The sequence below is a fragment of the Carettochelys insculpta genome, chromosome 26 (assembly GCF_033958435.1).
Source record: "Carettochelys insculpta isolate YL-2023 chromosome 26, ASM3395843v1, whole genome shotgun sequence".
Lineage (NCBI taxonomy): Eukaryota > Metazoa > Chordata > Testudines > Carettochelyidae > Carettochelys > Carettochelys insculpta.
In genome coordinates, this window is record NC_134162.1 from 2,517,680 (window position 1) to 2,535,492 (window position 17,813).

The 17,813-nt window shown below is 62.2% G+C and overlaps 1 protein-coding gene across 2 annotated transcripts; it reads left to right on the forward strand.

Moving 5' to 3' along the window:
- The first annotated feature begins 335 nt into the window (after positions 1 to 335).
- CYB561D1 (cytochrome b561 family member D1) lies at positions 336 to 14,732 on the forward strand. 2 transcript variants are annotated; one of them, XR_012642578.1, is made up of 4 exons: positions 336 to 517; positions 2,341 to 2,378; positions 3,241 to 3,808; positions 13,216 to 14,732. XR_012642578.1 is itself a non-coding variant. In XM_074977468.1 (3 exons), the coding sequence occupies exons 1-3, from the start codon at positions 394 to 396 to the stop codon at positions 3,742 to 3,744; spliced, it is 666 nt and encodes a 221-aa protein (XP_074833569.1). In that variant the 5' UTR covers positions 336 to 393; the 3' UTR covers positions 3,745 to 11,199. The 2 variants fall into 2 exon arrangements, 1 of the variants encoding a protein (XP_074833569.1); XM_074977468.1 differs by lacking the exon at positions 13,216 to 14,732 and having other exon boundaries at positions 3,241 to 11,199.
- Positions 14,733 to 17,813: the final 3,081 nt, after the last annotated feature.

Here is a 17,813-nt window from a genome sequence, read left to right on the forward strand (position 1 = left end):
CCCTCCAGCCCCTTCCCTCTGCCCAACACCCCGCCCCTTCCCCTCCAGCCCCTCCCATCGCCCTCTGCCCCCCACACCCCGCCCCTTCCCTCCAGCCCCTTCCCTCTGCCCAACACCCCGCCCCTTCCCCTCCAGCCCCTCCCATCGCCCTCTGCCCCCCCACACCCCGCCCCTTCCCTCCAGCCCCTCCCCTCTGCCCCCCACACCCCGCCCCTTCCCCTCCAGCCCCTCCCATCGCCCTCTGCCCCCAACACCCCGCCCCCTTCCCTCCAGCCCCTCCCACCGCCCTCTGGCCCCACGCCCCGCCCCTTCCCCTCCAGCCCCTCCCCTCTGCCCCCACGCCCCACCCCCTGCCGGCCGGGCCCGCCGGGGCGCGGCCCCTCCGCTCCCACCATGCCGGCCGGGCCCCCGGGGTCCCGTCTGTCCCGCTGGCTGCGGCGGGGCTCCGGCCTCCTGGCGCACCTGGCGGCGCTGGGCCTCGCTGTCTTCCTGCTGCTGCTCTCCCGGCCCGGCACCAGTGAGTGGGGGGCAGGGCCCGGGGAGGGGGTGTGATGGGGGGCAGGGCCCGGGGGTGGGGGGTGTGATGGGGGGGCAGGGCCCGGGGAGGGGGTGTGATGGGGCGGCAGGGCCCGGGGGTGGGGGGTGTGATGGGGCGGCAGGGCCCGGGGGTGGGGCTGTGATGGGGCGGCAGGGCCCGGGGGTGGGGGGTGTGATGGGGGGGCAGGGCCCGGGGAGGGGGTGTGATGGGGCGGCAGGGCCCGGGGGTGGGGGGTGTGATGGGGGGCAGGGCCCGGGGAGGGGGTGTGATGGGGGGCAGGGCCCGGGGAGGGGGTGTGATGGGGCGGCAGGGCCCGGGGGTGGGGGGCAGGGCCCGGGGGTGGGGCTGTGATGGGGCGGCAGGGCCCGGGGAGGGGGTGTGATGGGGGGCAGGGCCCGGGGGTGGGGGGTGTGATGGGGGGGCAGGGCCCGGGGAGGGGGTGTGATGGGGGGCAGGGCCCGGGGGTGGGGGGTGTGATGGGGGGGCAGGGCCCGGGGAGGGGGTGTGATGGGGCGGCAGGGCCCGGGGGTGGGGGGTGTGATGGGGGGGCAGGGTCCGGGGGTGGGGCTGTGATGGGGCGGCAGGGCCCGGGGAGGGGGTGTGAGATGGGGGGCAGGGCCCGGGGAGGGGGGTGCTGTGAAGTGGGGGGCTGCATTGTGCGGGCTGTGCTGGGCTGGGCTGGGTTGGGTGGGGTGGGGTGAATGGAGCTGGGGGAGGGACCAGCCCTTGGGAGACAGCGCAGGGCGCAGGGGCCCAAGGAGCTGTTGTGGGGAGGATGCAGCAGCTGAGGGTGGGGAACTCAGGGCCAGGGGTCCCCTCTTAGCAGTTACTGGTAAGCTGAGCAACCCCCCACTCCCAAGCCTTCGCCCTGCTCCCTGGAGCACCTTCCTGGGGCTGGGGCATTGGGGCTGCAAAGAATTAGTTCCTAGCCCCCTTCTGGACCCCCACTGCACCACACCACTCACCCTCCCTGGCCTGGCTGAGAAATGGGGGGCTGGCTAGAACCCCCCATCCCAGCATCACCCACCGGCCTGTTTCCTACCCCCTGGGGAGGGAGCAGGGGGCCACAGACCCCCCGCATTGTCAGTCACGCCTGGCTAAGAAGGGTGGCCCTGGCTGTAAGTGTGGCTGGACCTCGCAGAGGCAGGGTGGCCAGAAATTACGGACCCCAGTTTTTTCCTGCCGACGAAGTCCCCCAGCCCGCCAGTTTCAGCCGTCCCTGTGAGGGGGCCAATTGTCTCTCGTCTGGGGGGAGGGAGGGAAATGGGGTGCACCCACGAGGAGTTGCAGGACACGGACCCAGGCCAGGGAATCGTTTAAAAAGCTGTGCTCGTGTTGTGCCCCTGGAGGTGGAGGCAGGAAGGTGATGGGCGTCTGGGACATGGGGCGGAGGGGACACTGGCCCCGGCTGCATGGTGCCCAACACCCAACTGGCCCTGAGGGGCATAGACGGGACCCCATTTAGGGGGCATCTGAAATGGGGAGCCAAGCAGGGCCCTAAACAAGTGGGGCTGCTCCTGCACCTGCCTACAGAGGTGCCGATGGGGCGTGACCTAGAGGAGTGGCCAGAAGGACCCCACAACGCTCTGGTCGCCACCCGTGGCTAGAGCCAGCGAGGAGTTCACCCTGCCGGGGCACAGGGTCCTGACCCAACAGGCGCAGGGGCATCGCTCCCTGGCCAGGGCAGAGGACCCATAGTGGCAAGAAGAAGCGCTCTGGTGCAGAGTGTGGGACGGAACAATCATTTCCTGGTTAGCGCAAAAGGCTGGCCCAGCCCTAAGTATTGACTCTTTCCTTTGCAGGTCTGTTTTCTTGGCACCCTGTCTTCATGTCTGGAGCAGTAAGTGTTTGTTTGGTTTTTTTTTCCTGCTCATCCCCTAGAAAGGTGCCAGGTTTAGAGCGGCCTTGGTTTGTGTTTGGAGATGGGCCCATATAGCTCCTGGCGCAGACAGCGGTCGCTCCGTTGGGAGCATGCACCCATTCGCACCTGTTGGAGTCACACCAGGATCGGCTGCCTCCTGGAGGGCTTGCACGCCCGTCCTTGCTGGCTTCCCTTTGCTGGTTCCCAGGGCTCGAGTGGGTGGCTGTGGTGCTTGGAGAGAAGCAGACGCTCTAGCCTCAGGTCTCTAGAGTAAGCGATCCGGTGGCAGCAGTGAATTTATCGCTTGCCCGTTTGACGTCGGCGTTCTCCCAATCGGCAGGATTGTGCGATACGCCCTGCGGGTTCAAAAAAAAAAGCGGGATGCACATTCCAGCCTGGAGGGCCCTGCATCTGACCCTTCCCCCTGCCCAGAAGAGAAACCCCGGGGGCTGCGGAGCACCAGGGAACGAGAGGGAAGATCTGTGCAGCCTGCCCTGCGTCTGCCATGCCCTGTCCTTGCTGGCGGGAGCAGGAGCGTGCATGACTTTGCTAGGACTGTATTAACCCACGTGGGAGACCCGGTTTCCCAGGTGCCCCGGCACATGCTGGGCCCTGAGCTGGAAGGAAGGGCTCTTGTTGGGATTTTGGTGGTCTCATGGCTTCCCCCACCGCCCTGGGAGTGGCTCAGGTTTGGAAGCAAACTCTGCCTCCCCAAGTGCCCCTTGTGCTCAGCTGTCCCTGGCTAAGACGCTGTGCCCCACGGGGGACTTGGGCAGCGTTTCTGCCGGGCGGGTGGAGGGCAGCAGGGCATCGTGTGGCTAATTGTCTCCTGTCTCCCCAGTTCTGCCTCTGCCTGCCTGAAGCCATCCTGCTGCTCTCGCCTGAGAACTCCCCATTCTGCCTCTGCTCCCGCCAGGTGAAAGTCTGGCTGCACTGGACGGCCCAGGTGCTGGCGCTGGTGGCTGCCGCGCTGGGCCTGGCGTTCATTGTCGCCAGCAAGAATCGAAGCGAGCTCCCGCACTTGGTGTCCTGGCACAGCCTCCTGGGCGTCCTGACTCTGGCTGCTACTTGTGGGCAGGTGCTGGGCGGGCTCAGCTTGTGCTTCCCCCACCTGCTGGGGCTCTCCTTGGTGGCACGGCTGAAGCTCTACCACGTCTCCTGCGGCCTGGTTGTCTGTCTGCTGGCCACCTTCACTGTGGTCCTTGGGATGTGCTCGGACTGGTTCCAGGCACAGATCAAAGGGGTGGCTTGGTATTTCTGCCTTGCCCTGCCCTTCTACCCTGCCCTGGTGATCCTGAACCAGACCACGGGTGGTCACCTGCTGAAGAAAAGAGTGCACACCTGAGCTTCTGGTGTCTCACTACGGCCTGATCACACCTTCTCTCCCCCGATCACCCCATCCCCCACAGGTCTGTGCTTCGGTCTGCCCTCCCTCTTCTCTTTATCCTACTCCACCCCGTCCCCCACAGGTCTGTGCTTCAGTCTGCCTTCCCTCTTCTCTTTATCCTACTACACCCCGTCCCCCATAGGTCTGAGCTGTGGTCTGCCCTCCCCCTTCTCTTTATTCTACCCCATCCCGTCCCCCACAGGTCTGAGCTGCGGTCTGTCCTTCCCCTTCTCTTTATCCTACCCCATCCCGTCCCCCACAGGTCTGTGCTTCAGTCTGCCCTTCCCCATCTCTTCTTCCTCCCCCCACATCTGAGCACTAGCCTGCCCATTCCCCTCTTTTCCCCTGCCCATTACCTCCCCCACAGGTCTGAGCTCCAGCCTGCCCATCCCCTCCTTCTCCCCCACATCTGAGCTCTGTCCTGCCTGTCTCTCTCTCTTTCCCACACCGCCAAGTCTGAGGTCCAGCCACCCCTTCTGCCTTCCTTCCCCTTCCCTCCCTGCACAGATGAGCATCCACCCTTGGGTAGGTTCTGAGCTGTCCTGTCACAGAGGACAGGTTCTCGGTTTATTGTTGTTCGGGTTTGGGCCAAGGCTGGGTTTCAAGCCCCTGGCTCGCTTAGCACTGCAGCTCTGACAGTACTAACTCCCAGGGGCCCTGCGTGAAATCAGTTGGTGGTCGAGCTGTGCCTGCCTGAGGCATGGCCGTGAGTGCCGTAGACGGGGGGCACCAGGCCTGGAAGCTGGACCTATTGGTGGGGTTAGCAAAGACCTGGGCTCTGCACGATCATCAGCACAGCCCCTTGGACGTGCACGGAGCTGACCTTAGCCCGAGATGTACGGGGGCTCCGGGGAGGGCCTGGGATGCTCCCTCGGAGAGGCAGCTGCATCAGACGCCAGCTGCAACGCTTGACTTCTGCTCCCCTTTCTCCCTTGCCGCAGCGCCACGTCGCTGTGGGGCAGAGGCTGCGCGTTAGCGGAGCGGGTTGTCGTGGGCCGTGGGTGGCACGGCAGCTGCAGGATGACGAGCTGTGGGCTTCGTCACTCGCGGTGACTTCGGCTGTGGACCTGGGCTGCACTAAAATGCAAGGCAGCGTAGCTCAGAGCTCATGGCCCCAGGGCTGGCACAGCTGGGCTGGTGGAAGTGGTGGCCATTGGCCCAGCTCCTGTCGCTCGGTGGGTGGTGTCCTGCACCGGGGGAACCCCCCATCCATCCTTCGGCTGCATTGACACGGCGGGCGTGTACTGGTGTCGTAGCTGCGTTGCCATAGACCCCGTAGTGCAGATGTAGCCTTAGCAGCACCCAGGTCTGGGGTGGGAGCTAACTGACTTTCCCTAGCGGCACAGTTGGAATCATTTCAATCTCAGGGCTGTCTCCAATATCTCAGGAAGGCTCCCAACCCCTTGCACTGCATTTCCCATCCAGGGGTGCTGCCCGTTCACCCTCTTTCTTTCCCTCCACGGCTGTGCCGCCAGCATCTGGGAGACCTGCTGGCTCTGGGAGGGGCCCTTGGGGGTGGGGGAGCAGGTGCTTAATTAAATTGCACATTTACCCCTTCTCTCCTGGTAGTTTTCAGGGTGGGCAGTTGTGGGGATGGAGGAGCAGAGGGGAGAAGTGGAGCTGGAGGTGTAAATTAGGTGGTCATGGGACAGGAGGAAAGATCCTTTCACGGATTGGGAACTGGTTAAAAGACAGGAAACAAAGGGTGGGAATAAATGGTAAATTTTCACAATGGAAGCGGGTAACTAGTGGTGTTCCCCAGGGGTCAGTCCTGGGACCAATCTTGTTCAACTTATTCATCAATGATCTAGAGAAAGGGATAAGCAGTGAGGTGGCAAAGTTTGCAGATGACACCAAACTGTTCAGGATAGTCAGAACCAAAGTAGACTGTGAAGAACTTCAAAAAGATCTCAGCAAACTGAGTGATTGGGCAACAAAATGGCAAATGAAATTTAATGTGGGTAAGTGTAAGGTAGTGCACATTGGGAAAAATAACCCTAATTATACATATAATATGATGGGGGCAAATTTAGCTACAACAGATCAGGAAAGGGATCTTGGAGTTATAGTGGATAGTTCTCTGAAGACATCCACGCAGTGTGCAGCAGCAGTCAGTAAAGCAAATATAATGTTAGGAATAATTTAAAAAGGGATAGAAAATAAGACGAAGAATATCATACTTCCCCTATATAAAACTATGGTACGCCCACATCTTGAGTACTGTGTGCAGATGTGGTCTCTTCACCTCAAAAAGGATATACTGGCGTTAGAAAAGGGTTCAGAAAAGGGCAACTAAAATGATTAAGGGTTTGGAATGGGTCCCATATGAGGAGAGGCTAGAGAGACTGGGACTTTTCAGTCTAGAAAAGAGGAGACTGAGGGGCGATATGATGGAGGTATATAAAATCATGAATGGTGTGGAGAAAGTGAATACAGGAGTTATTTACTTGTTCCCATAATATAAGAACTAGGGGACACCAAATGAAATTAATGGGTAGCAGGTTCAAAACTAATAAAAGAAAGTTTTTCTTCACACAGCGCACAGCCAACCTGTGGAACTCCTTGCCAGAGGACGCTGTGAAGGCCAGGACTCTAACAGAGTGTAAAAAAGAGCTCGATAAATGTTTGGAGGTTAGGTCGATAGATGGCTATTAGCAAGGGGTAAGGTATGGTGACCAGCCTTTTGTTGAAGGCGGCAGATGGATGGCAGGAGACAAATCGCTTGATCGTTGTCTTCGGTTCACCTCCTCTGGGGCACCTGCCATTGGCTACTGTCGGCAGACAGGGTACTGGGCTAGATGGACCTTTGGTCTGACCCAGTATGGCCGTTCTTATGTAGGTGCTAACCCTGAGGCTCAGCCCCACTGCTAGCCCGGGTACCCCGTCATTGGCAGACTGACCCTGCAGGAGCAAGGCAAGGCAGACGTGCTAGCGGGGCGGAGACCCATGCAAGAGCTGTGGTGCTCTTCGCTGGCTCATGCTGAAACCCCGGGGGTGTCTTCTGTTCAGCCCCTGCCGGAGTGGAACGCGAAAGGGCCGGGTGCTGACTCCGTTGTGCCTGCGGTGTGCGCCGCTCGCCTCCCCCTCCTCCAGGACCTGCTCTTCTGTCTGACACTCACCTGCGGGTCGCTCTGGATTAACCCTTCATGGCCGGGAGCGCGCAGCAGCAGGCAGGAACAGTACTTGCCCTTCCCAGGCTCAGGACCTTGCTCTGCTTAGCTGCATTCCGAGGAGCTCCTGCTCCGCTCACCCATCTAAATCCCTTCTCTGGTGCGTCCAAAGAGCCAGGCTGCGTCTGTGCCCTGCACCCAACAGGCCCCGACTCCGCTGTCGGTCTGTGGTGGGTATGTCCCATCTCAGGGAGCCAATGAAGTGTGATCCCGGACACTGAGGACCCCGTCGCTCCCTGCTCACAGGGAGCTTTCCACGTGGGGGGTGTCTCCTGCTGTGACCGGGGGTGGCCCTGCCCACCCCACCCTCTGAGCTCAGGCTTGGGTGCTGGGGATGCCAAAAGTGGACATGCAGCTGCACTCCAGCTCAGAGGGAACTGGCCCCATCACAGGATGCAGAGAGAGTCTGTCTGTCTGTCTGTCCGTCCCCATGCAGCATGGCCTGCCAGTCTGGTCACAATCCAAACTGAGCATCAGAGAGGCCGCCATGTGAGTCGGTAGCTTCGAGAACAACAAGAAGTCCTGTGGCACCTTATAGACTAACATATTTTGGAGCATCAGCTTTTGTGGGATGCATGAGCCGAAGCAGGTCTTTAGCCTACAAGGTGCCACAGGACGTCTTGTTTTTAATCCAGACCGAGGCAGGCCCCAGGACACTGACGGGAACCTGCCCTCAGGTGTGGGGGAGAGGGGAAGCCCTCGGCATTGAAATCCCACACAGATCCCAACGCTCCCCACCACGTGCTGGGAAGGAAACACAAAACGCAGCTGCTGTCTCCGAGATCACTTCTTGGGCGGGTGAGTCTGGCATCTCCTTCTCGGGGTTCCCATCTACTCCCCTGGGAAGGATGGGCCATGTGATGGGATGCCACATCACAACGTCTGACCCCAAAGACCTCAGTACGGCACTGCTTGTTTCAGCGGGGTGGCGGTAAGCCTGGGTGGAGACAGAGCAGACAGGCTGATGGCTAGGGGTGACTGAAGGCTGGGTAGGGGGGCAGGTGGAAAGAAGGTCTCTGATCAAATCCCACAGCTGCTGGGTGTTGTTCTGTGCTAGTGACTGCCGGCTTCAGGGGAAGGGGCGGCAGCGAAAAACAGTCCTTTCAGCAGAAGAGGGTCCCAGGTAAACTTGGGCATGAACTTGCAAGTCTGGGCCTTCACAAGGAAGCCGTCCTGTGGCACGAGGGCATACCTGTCTTCCGTGATCTCCAGGTTCCTTGGGAATAGGCTGTGGCGGAGGGCGGGGGCGGCGCAGGACACCCCTGGGGTCCCGCTCCACGGTAGGGCAGAGGGCTCTTTCCTCTGCTATGGCTGTCGGCGTGCTCTGCATTTCCATAGCGTTGTGACAGGCAGGAAGCGTGTAGCCTCTGTGTCCCTGGGGTGTGCGTGGGCCTCCACCTGTGTGATGTTTCTAACCCAGCCCTGCAGCGAGCGGGGCCCGGGCATGGAATGTAATTTGCGTGTGTAGCAACGAACCTCTGCCTGCTGTGGACTCTGTTTGCGGCGCTGGCGTGGGCCTTCGCTGGCCTGGAAGTGGTCATTTCTCTGGGCCAAGCACCATGCAGCTGTTGCAGAGCCAGTGGGGTGGAGGGGCACCACTCCTTGCATGGCGCTTGTCGGCGGCGCCCAGGGCTGTCATAGCTGCTGGGGGTCCTCGTGACACCCCCTCCCCATTAGTGTAACCACCCAGCTGCAGGTGGGCGAAGGGAGATAAGGAAGGTGCTGGGCCCAGGGGCCGGCTGGCGGCCCCCAGGACCTAGAATGGCAGCGTGCGGACGGCAGCGCCACCAGCCTGTGCTCCTGCGGGTGGGGCACGGCTGGGTCAGCAGGAATGCTGCTGCCCCCCTCCAGCCATGGACGGGGGAGGAAAGTCCAGTGGGGCTCAGGCCGGTGGGGAAGCTGCTGCCCCACAGGCCTGTCTGAGCAGGAGGCCAGCTGGGCTGTGTGTGATTCCCCGGGGCTGGCCTGGAGAGTCCCTGGAGCTGTGTATTTTTAGCACCCCCCGCCCCGGGCAGGGGGCAGGACTTCGCCCCCCTTCAGTGGGCGCTTCTGCACCCAGCGGGGCCCGTGGCACCCGCAGGGAAGGGCCAGGCTGCCGCCAGCAGAGCAGGGATTGAGCCCAGGCCTGGCCCTAGGTGGGGCCCCTCCAGCCCGGGCGGCTCCTGTCTCAGCGGCGGGTGTCGGGCGGCGCTTGCCCACGCGGGGGAGCTCTTGGCACAGGCTGCGCTGGGTTCCGGGCGCCCGGGGCTGGCTCGGGCTGCGGGAGGCCGGTGGGCGCTGTGCCGAGCCTGGCCCGGACCCGTTCCGGGCGCTCGGTAACGCCCGCGGGCCCCGAGCAGCGCCCAGCCCGGCCGGGAGCGCGGAACAGCAGCGCGTAGCCCGCTCCAGCCGCTCCCCGGGGCTTAGCCCGGGTGTGAGCGCGGCTCCCGCATGGCCGGGCCGGGCTCCCCGCTCTGCGAGCAAGCGCCGGGCTCGGGGGGGTCTCTGGGGCTGATATGCGGGGCTGGGCTGGGGACCCCCCACTCCCGGGCGTGCAGTGGGGTTGGGGTGGGCAGCCAGGCCCGTGGAGGTGAGCTGAGCTGAGCCGAGCTGGGCTTGGCCCGCAGCTCTCCCAGAACCTGGTGGGCCGGGGGCCTGGAAAGGCTCCCAGCCGCTTTCACCCCTGGCACGAGCAGGTGAAACCAACTCAAAGCATCGCCTCCCCCTGCAGTGCGGGGCCCATGACCCATGGCCGCCAGCATCGAGCTAGGCCTCGGTGGAGGGTAGCCCCCATGCCGGGGCGGCCGCCGGAGCACCCTGTGTTTAGCTGCGCAAAGAGTAACGCCTGTTTGACTCTGGCCCAGCAGAGGCAGGTACCGCCCGATGCAGCAGCTGGAGGGTGAGGCCAAAGAGTGTCAAGATTGAGCTTTCCAAGGGGCTGAGGACGCCGAGTGGACAGTCCCGGCTGGCGGGGAAATCGAGCGAGGAGGACGTGTGGGAGAGGCAGTCGGGTTAGTCTGTGTCTTCACAAACCACAAGAAGGCCCGTGGCTACGTCCTGTTCTCCGCAAGGCGCCCCAGGGCTCCTCACTGTTAGGGAAAAGTTGGTTACTTGTTCCCGTCACAGGAGGAGGAGGAAATGAAGGGGCAGCAGGTTTCGAAGGAAGAAAGGGAAGTTTCCCTTCTCGCAGCGCCGGATCGGCCTGTGGAACTCCTCGCCGGAGGAGGTTGTGAGGAGCAGGGCTTTAACAGGGTTCAAAAAAGAGCTAGATAAATCCATGGAGGTTCGGTCCATCAATGGCTGCTAGGCAGGACGGGTCAGAATGGCGCCCCAGGCTCTGTCTATCAGGCCAGGAAGGGGTGACGGGAGGGACCACACCTGTTCCGGTTGCTCCCCCTGGGGCACCTGGCACTGGCCACTGTCAGCAGGCAGGAGACCGGGCTAGATGCACCTTGGTCTGAGCCAGTCTGGCCGTTCTCATCTGGGTCTGCTGTGGGGACCCGCTGCCCCTGAATTCAGGCCAAGGAGAGGCGCAGAGAGAGGGACAAAGAAGCACCGTCTAGCCCCAGTCTGCAGGAGCACCCTGTGTTTTGCTTAGCAAAGAGTAACACCTGTTTGACTCGGGCCCAGCCGAGGCAGGTACCGCCCGATGCAGCGGCTGGAGGGTGAGGCCAAAGAATGTCAAGATTCAGCTTTCCACGGGGGCACTTGGATTTGAACCCAGGATCACGTGAGTGGCCTCAAACATTCTGCCGCCAGGCTACACCCCCTCCAGCTTGAGGCACGCAGGGCAGCGTGGTGCCAGGTGCAAGCAGCGAGGGGCTGCCCCTCCGGAGGGGGCGGTGAGTTGGGTGTCAGGGGCAGGGCTGAACTCCCCAGGGTTCTTCCTCGGCGCTGTGCGGCGGGGGTTACCTGGGGGCCAGGCTCTGCCTGTGCCACACAGCCCCCCGGTCCGGTGATCGCTGGGTGGGTTCTGGCCTGGCCCGTGGAGCGCTCAGCGCCCATCCCCATCCCCAAGGCCTGGGAGCAGTGACTGCGGACATCCAGGCGGAGCAGGCGGGCGGGGGGGGTGTTCCATACACATTTCCCAGGAAAGGGGAACCAGAGGGGGATTCCTGATAGGAAATGCCGGGGACCCTCCCCCTGCTGCCCCCTGCAGCCCTCTCCCACAGCGCCAGCTCTGGAGCACGCGTGGAGGGAGCCCCGGACAGAGAAACGGGGGTTCCAGGTGTGGGGGGAACAGCCGTGGCTGGAGCAGCTGTGGGGCTGCCTGGTGTCCTGGCTCTGCCTGGTGAGTCTCACGTGGCTGGGGAGGGGGCTACAGCCCAGGGGGCTGTGAGCGTAGGGGGTAGGGGCGGCAGCAGCTCCCAGTGCACAGGGCAGAGGAACAAGGGGCGGGGGCGGCGCAGGACACCCCTGGGGTCCCGCTCCACGGTAGGGCAGGCGCAGCGGGCATTGGGGTGGGCATCTGGCCGGAGGTGCCCCGCAGGCCCATGGCTGCCCTGGGCAGGCTCCGCTCCAGCCAGCTGGGTCAGGCCATGCAGATGGGGCGCTGTGCTGCAATGTAGCTATCCAGGGCTCTGCAGCGCCCTGCGCAGGCCCGTGCCCAGCCAGCAAGGGGCGGCGGTCGAGGGCCCCTGCCTGGCCTGGCAATGGCTGTTTGCACATCCGCACTAGCCTCCCTGCCGTGGGCCTGGCTCCTGCAGGGTACCAGCCTCTCATGTCAGGCATTGGCTGCAGTCGTAGCAGCCCACCCCAGCAGTGCCCTGGCCTCTTGCTCGGCTCCCAGCCCGCCCCACCGGCTGCCAGCCCTGCGCCACCTCCTGCCTGGCGCTGCAGCCCCCTCTTCTCCCTTAGCCTGTCTTTCCAGCCCTGCCACTCCCACCACATCCCCCCGCGCCCGAGCCCTGAGTCTCCTCCTGACCTCCTTCCACCTCCGCTTCCAGCCCTGCGTTCTGGTGCGGGGTGGTGGCCTCCTGTGCCGCCCTGGCTGCTACCTGCAGGCCCTGCCTCTGGTCCCTTGCACTCTGCAGTGGGGTTCCCACCTCCCTCGTATGCCTGGGAGCAGCTGCAGGCTCTCCTGCTGCGGGCCTGGCAACTTCCACGCCTCTGCCCGTCTTCCTTCCACTTCCCTGGGCACTGCCTGGCCCCAGAGGGTCTCAATACCTAGGCCAGCCCTTCCAAGCAGTGTGGCCCAAGCGTGGGCACCTGCGTGCCAGTGGCCCGTTGTCTGTGGTGCTGGGCCCCCACAGAGCCAGCCTCCGTCAGCAGGAGCCAGACATACTCCCATGTGTCAGAAGATCCAGCTGCCTTTTATGGATGGCATTAGTTGCCTGCCTTGAGGCCTCTAGGTGAGCCGAAGCAGGAGCCCTGCGGGGCATGGTGGGCTGGGCTTCGGGCTGGGTCTGGCTGAAAGCCAAGGGCTGCCAGGTGCAGGGAGGGCCCCTGAGTGCCAGAGAAGGGGGCACAGTGAGCGACTTTCTGGGACTGCCGCATTGCTGGGTCCAGGCCTGGGCCCAGGAGCCTGGCTCTGACCTGCATGGGGCCGCGGGGCCCAGTAAGATCATCCCAAGACCCTGCTGGTGCAGGGCTTGCAGGACACCTCTGTTTGTTTGCTGCGGGGGGGGGCAGGCCCCTCCAGAAGCCAGCTCTGCGCCCCCTCTCCAGCGGCTGCCTCAGAATCAGTCCTGGCTGGGCTAGAGGCAGAGAACCAGCCTCTGAAACCCAGCACTGCAGGGGAGCTCGTCCCCTTGCTGCCTGTGGGCCACGGGGAGGGAAATGGCACCAGCGCAGCCTCTGCTGGGCTGCAAGGAGCTGCAGCTCAGAGAGCCTGAACGAGCATTGACAGTACTGCTAAGGCATTAGCCCCTTCCTCTGGAGCTGGCTCCAAAGTCTGGCCAGAGAGCAGAGGGGATTTCTGCAGCAGGGACCCTGTTCTCTCCGCCTTGTCAGACTCACCCAGGGCCCCTCACCTGCCAGGATGCCCCCAGGGCAGCACCCGCTGCTGCCCAGACTTTGGGTGGCCCCTGGAGAGAGGCTCAGCGCCCTCCCCTGGGCGGTCGGAAAGCCAGGGACCTCTGCTTCTCCAGAGCAGCTGTACCACAGTGCTACACCCAGGCTGCTGGACCCCACGGCCCCGGCTCCTGGACCACTGTTGGTGCAGAAAGCCAACCCAGGAACGTTACCCCAGGCCCTCCTCTATCAGTGGGGTCTGTTTAGCCCGGAGAGAAACGCACTGCTGCAAAGCTGGGTACCAATAAACGAGGTTTTTATTTGACAGGGTGAAAACAGCACCGGGTGAGTAACGTAACTAGAACCAGAGCCGCTGCGAAAGGTAAGTGGAAGGAAGATACGTGCCTGCAACTGCAGCAGACCAATTACTCAGGGAGAGAAGGCGAGAATTAGAAATCGGATACCATCTGCCGATCCTCCCAGCAGCGGAGCCCCTCCAGAGCCAGGTCGGGCTGGCAGCTCTCTTGTGGCCATGGCCAGCCCCTTCCTTCCCTGTGGTGTCCTGTGCGTGCGTATGTCCACCCTTCTTTACCCAGAACCGAATGCACGGCACTGGCCCATCCCCTGCAGCTCCCCACTCTGCCTCAGCCGGCGGCCAGACTGCTGGCAACAGCCCTTACGTAGGCCGCTGGCCGTGGGCAGACCGGGTTGTGTCTGCCCAGTTTTTCCACCAAAACTAACCAGGGTGGGAAGAGGGGGCCCCAGACGGAGTCCTTCCAAGGTGGCCTATGTGGAGTGTTGCTTTCTAGAGTTTGCTCCTTACCCCAGCAGGCTGCCGTGCACTGGACCAAAGGCCTGAGTGGGGAGTGGATGCAAACAGAGCCGTGGTCTCCTGAGGGGCCTGGCTTGACGCTCACCGTCTTAGCAGGCCAACGCTGGGAACGCAGCTCATTGGAGAGTCCCCTCTTCGGGTCATGCTGTGCCCTGCAGGCTCCTGGGTATCAGTATGCTCCATGGCCAGGACAGGCAACGCAGCCCAGCGCCTCTCCTTTGCAGCTCAGCGCCTTGCTGCTCGACCGGCTCCCGGGACACCTGGTACTAGACGTGCTCTCAGGGACGGGTGGCAGGGGCTCTGGGTGGGCCCTGCTTTCATGTGGGAGGTGCTGGCTGGTGGCCGGAACTGTGGGATGATGGGCAGAGCAGAGGGCTATGTGGGGGGGTGCCAGGAACCCCCGGGTGCAGTCCCAACCTGGGAAGCAGAACAGTCTTGGGCCTGGGCGTGAGGCCTCTGGGTTTTACTCCTGGCTTTTCCACCAACTGTGAGCAGCTGGTCAGTTCGTGTGCTGGTGCCAGGGGCATGCCGGTCTATTAAACAGGGATAAGGGACCTGTCTTCTCCCGCCAGAGTGACCGTGGCTTGTGGAGTCAGCAGCTACGTGTAAAACCTGTGATTGTGTGTGGGCTGGGAAGGTCCCAGATTAGGCAGGGGGCGCACAGTGAAATCTGGACACCTCTGTAGCATGGCGGTGGGCCAGGCTAGCTCTGGGCACCAAGCATCCATGCCTCGGCCCCACATTTCTCCCATGCTCCCCTGGGGGCGTGGGGTAAATGGCAGGGCATAGGCAAGGGCTGAGCTTGTTGTTTTCGGTGGGGGGGGTACCCTGCCTCTGCCCCCAGTGGGTGTGCATGTGAAATTTCCGCAGGCGGGAGTTGGCTGCTGGGTCTCAGGCTCACCCAGCTCATGAAAAAGGTTGAAATCTGCAACTGTTTTGATGTCTGTGTATTCACATGTATAGAGCGAGTCATAAAGTTTTTCCATTGTACAGACTTCGGTTCTTACACATGCCGACAGGGTTCTGCTTTGTTTTTTGTATGTGACCGGAACTGAAATGTCCGTCGGTGTGGGTGACATTAGACAGGTGGGGGGGCCCTGCTAGTTGCAGGAATGAAAAGTGTGGCCTGACGTAAAAAGTTTGTTCAGCCCTGTGCTAACAGCTCAGGACTCAAACCAAGTGGGCATAAGGGTGGCCAGACTGGGTCAGACCAAAGGTCCATGTAGCCCAGTATTCTGTCCGCCAAGAGTGGCCAGTGCCCAGAGGGAGTGAACAGAACAGAGACTAAGCAGGTAATCCCTCCTCTGTCATCAATTTCCAGTTCTGGCAAACAGAGGCTAAGGACACCATCCCTGCTACTAGCCATCCATGGATATATCCTCCAGGCATTGAGCGGACTCTTTTTTGAACCCTGTTAGAGTCCTGGCCTCCGCCACATCCTCTGGCGAGGAGTTCCACAGGTTGACCGTGGAAGAAATAGTTCCTTTAGTTCTAAATCCACTGCCTATTAATTTCATTGGGTAACCCCTAGTTCTTGTAGACTAACAGATATTTTGGAGCATAAGCTTTCATGGGCAAAGACCCACTTTGTCAGATGCATAGATGTTAGTCTATAAGGTCCCACAGGATTTGTTGGTCTCAGAGATACAGACCAACACGGCTCCCTCTCTGATACCCTAGTTCTTGTGTTAGGACTAAAGTGCCCGTCCTTCTCTGCACTTCATAGCCCTCGTATGCAGCGACTGAGGGCGTGCAGCCATCGCCCAGTGCCTAGGGGGGCAGTTCTGAGCATCTCCCTACTAGAAAACTGTCAGCAAATCAGGGAGGGCTGGAGGTTGTTTTCTCGCAGCAGGAATGGAAGGAGCTGAGCAAATCTGGCTTGGTTGTGGGCTTCCTTTGCCATCAGCTTCCACGGGAGCTGTGAGCAGCCTGCATCTCTGCCAATCGGGCCCTGGGGAGACAGGTTAACTCGCTGCAGGTGTGTGCATCAAGGAGGCAGAAGCACAGGGAGAACTGCCTGGAGGAAATGAAGAAAGCAGAGTATTCCAAGAAACCCGCTTAATGCTGATCCATTTGGTCGCGGCACAGCCTTGCCAAGCGGCAGGGGTGGACGCCAGGCCACAGAGCTGCTACTCAGCCCACTGCCCTACGCTGGCTCAGGGTGGAACCAGAGAAGTAGCAGGTCTTTGCCAGCTCTGATTCCTGGTGCTCCAGAAACAGGTCTGACCTGGCACCTGTAGGCAGGCCGCTGGCTGGGGAGGCCCCATCCCTTCAGCTGAGCTGCATGCAACTTATCCCGCCTTCCCAGGCAGACGGACGCACAAGCAGAGGCTGGCGGCCATGCAAGACAGCTGGTCACTGAGGTGACAACCAGGGGACAAGCTGTCCTCAGCTCGGCCGGCCTAGCCCCTGCTGGGTGCCAGCGGTGGTGGTACGGACTATGGTGGACAGCGCTTGTCCCTGCAGGCTGCGGCATTTTCTCTGACCACAACACTCCCGTCGCTCAGCACCAGCAACCCCCATGCCTTTGGCATTAACGACCGGAAAAGATTTTACCTTCCAGTTCCGTGAGCTGCTGGCACCTCCAGCCCCCAGTGCATGAACTGCCCTTCAAACGGCCAGCTGCTCTGAGCTCCTGTCGGCTCAGCAGGCAAGGGGACGTTCATACTGACGGGCCTTCGCTAGGGGCTGTTGGCACCTTTCTGCCAAAGGCACATCTCTATCAGGACCACGCCGAGGGGACCAGCAGGCCCGTCACTGCATCAGGCAGCAGACGCTGTGCTCAGAATTAGAACGCACAGGTCAGCTTTGCTGCCGGGGCCTTCTACGTCCAGAGGCATAAGCGAAATCCTGCAGGCCACCAGCCACGCTCTGCCTTGCCTGCACCAGCGCATGGGGGCAATGCTCCTCTTACACAGGGTAGGACGGGGGATGAGAGGGGATCGTGGTTCTGTGCCCCTCTCTCAGGCATCGGTCGGCAGGCAGCAAGGCCGGGGGTGGGTGCAGCCTGCTTACAGGTGCATGGCCCGTGTTAAAGGGAGCTCTTCGACAAGCGAGTGCTGCAATAAGCCCGGGGGCCTGACTGACTGGGCTGGCCTTGCTGGCGCCCCAGGGATGTGGCAGGTTGGGGGGTGCTGGGAATGCAGGCACGCTGACGCTGCTTAGGAACGCAGGGACCAGCGAGCAACAGCAAGCATGCCGGGGGTCACCCCGCCTCGGCCAGCAGCGTGCAGGGCTGGGCAAGAGAGCCTGGGTGGAGCCAGCGGGGAAGTGCCTGGCTGCTGGGAGCACCACCTGGAGGGCTGGTGACGTGGAGCTGTCTCTAGAGAGCTGAGCTGAGCTTTGCTGTGATACAGGGGCCGGTGCAACTCGAGGTGGCGCTGGCTGTACCAAAAGCTGCAGTCTCCCTGCCCAGATCAGCCCATCCGGGTCAGAAGACAGAGCCCCCGCCCCTCCCCCCCCCAAGCACCCTGGCCTGCCAGCATCCTTGGATTCCCCTGGGCAGCTAACCAAGAGCAGGGGAAACCCAGCAGCCAGGAGGGCCAGGGAAGCCTGGTCAAGATGCCTGGGGAGGGCTCTTAGCTCCGAGGGTTTGTCACCAATGGCTGGGTCCCCAGGCTCAGCCCTGCCCCCACCCCACCCAGTTCTGTTCGCTTTAGACCCTGGACTCTGCTGCAAGGGGGGCGGCATTGGCCAGCCAGCGCCCTGGGAGGGTACGGCCAGTGGGAGCTGAAGCCAGTTTCACATCCAGACCTCACACGCTTCCACTGAATGAGCTGTACCTGCTCCCCACTAGGACAGCCTCGCTCCCCCTTCGGCTCCCCTGCAGCACCGTGCTCCAGGGGCTGCCCAGTGTGACTTATTCACCCGGCCCGAGCAGACAGACACCAGCCAGAGCCAGGGATTGCTCCCACTCTCCATTCCCCCAGGGGCTGCGGAAACCACAGCGCCTGCAGGGCGCCAGGAGTGATTTGCCTGCAGCGGTGCAATCTAAATCAGCCAAGTCCAGCTGGCCTCCTCCTGCCCAGCTGCAGCCTTGGCTACACTGGGGTGCCACAAAGCCACACAGCTGGGAACCAGGGGCTCCCAAGCCC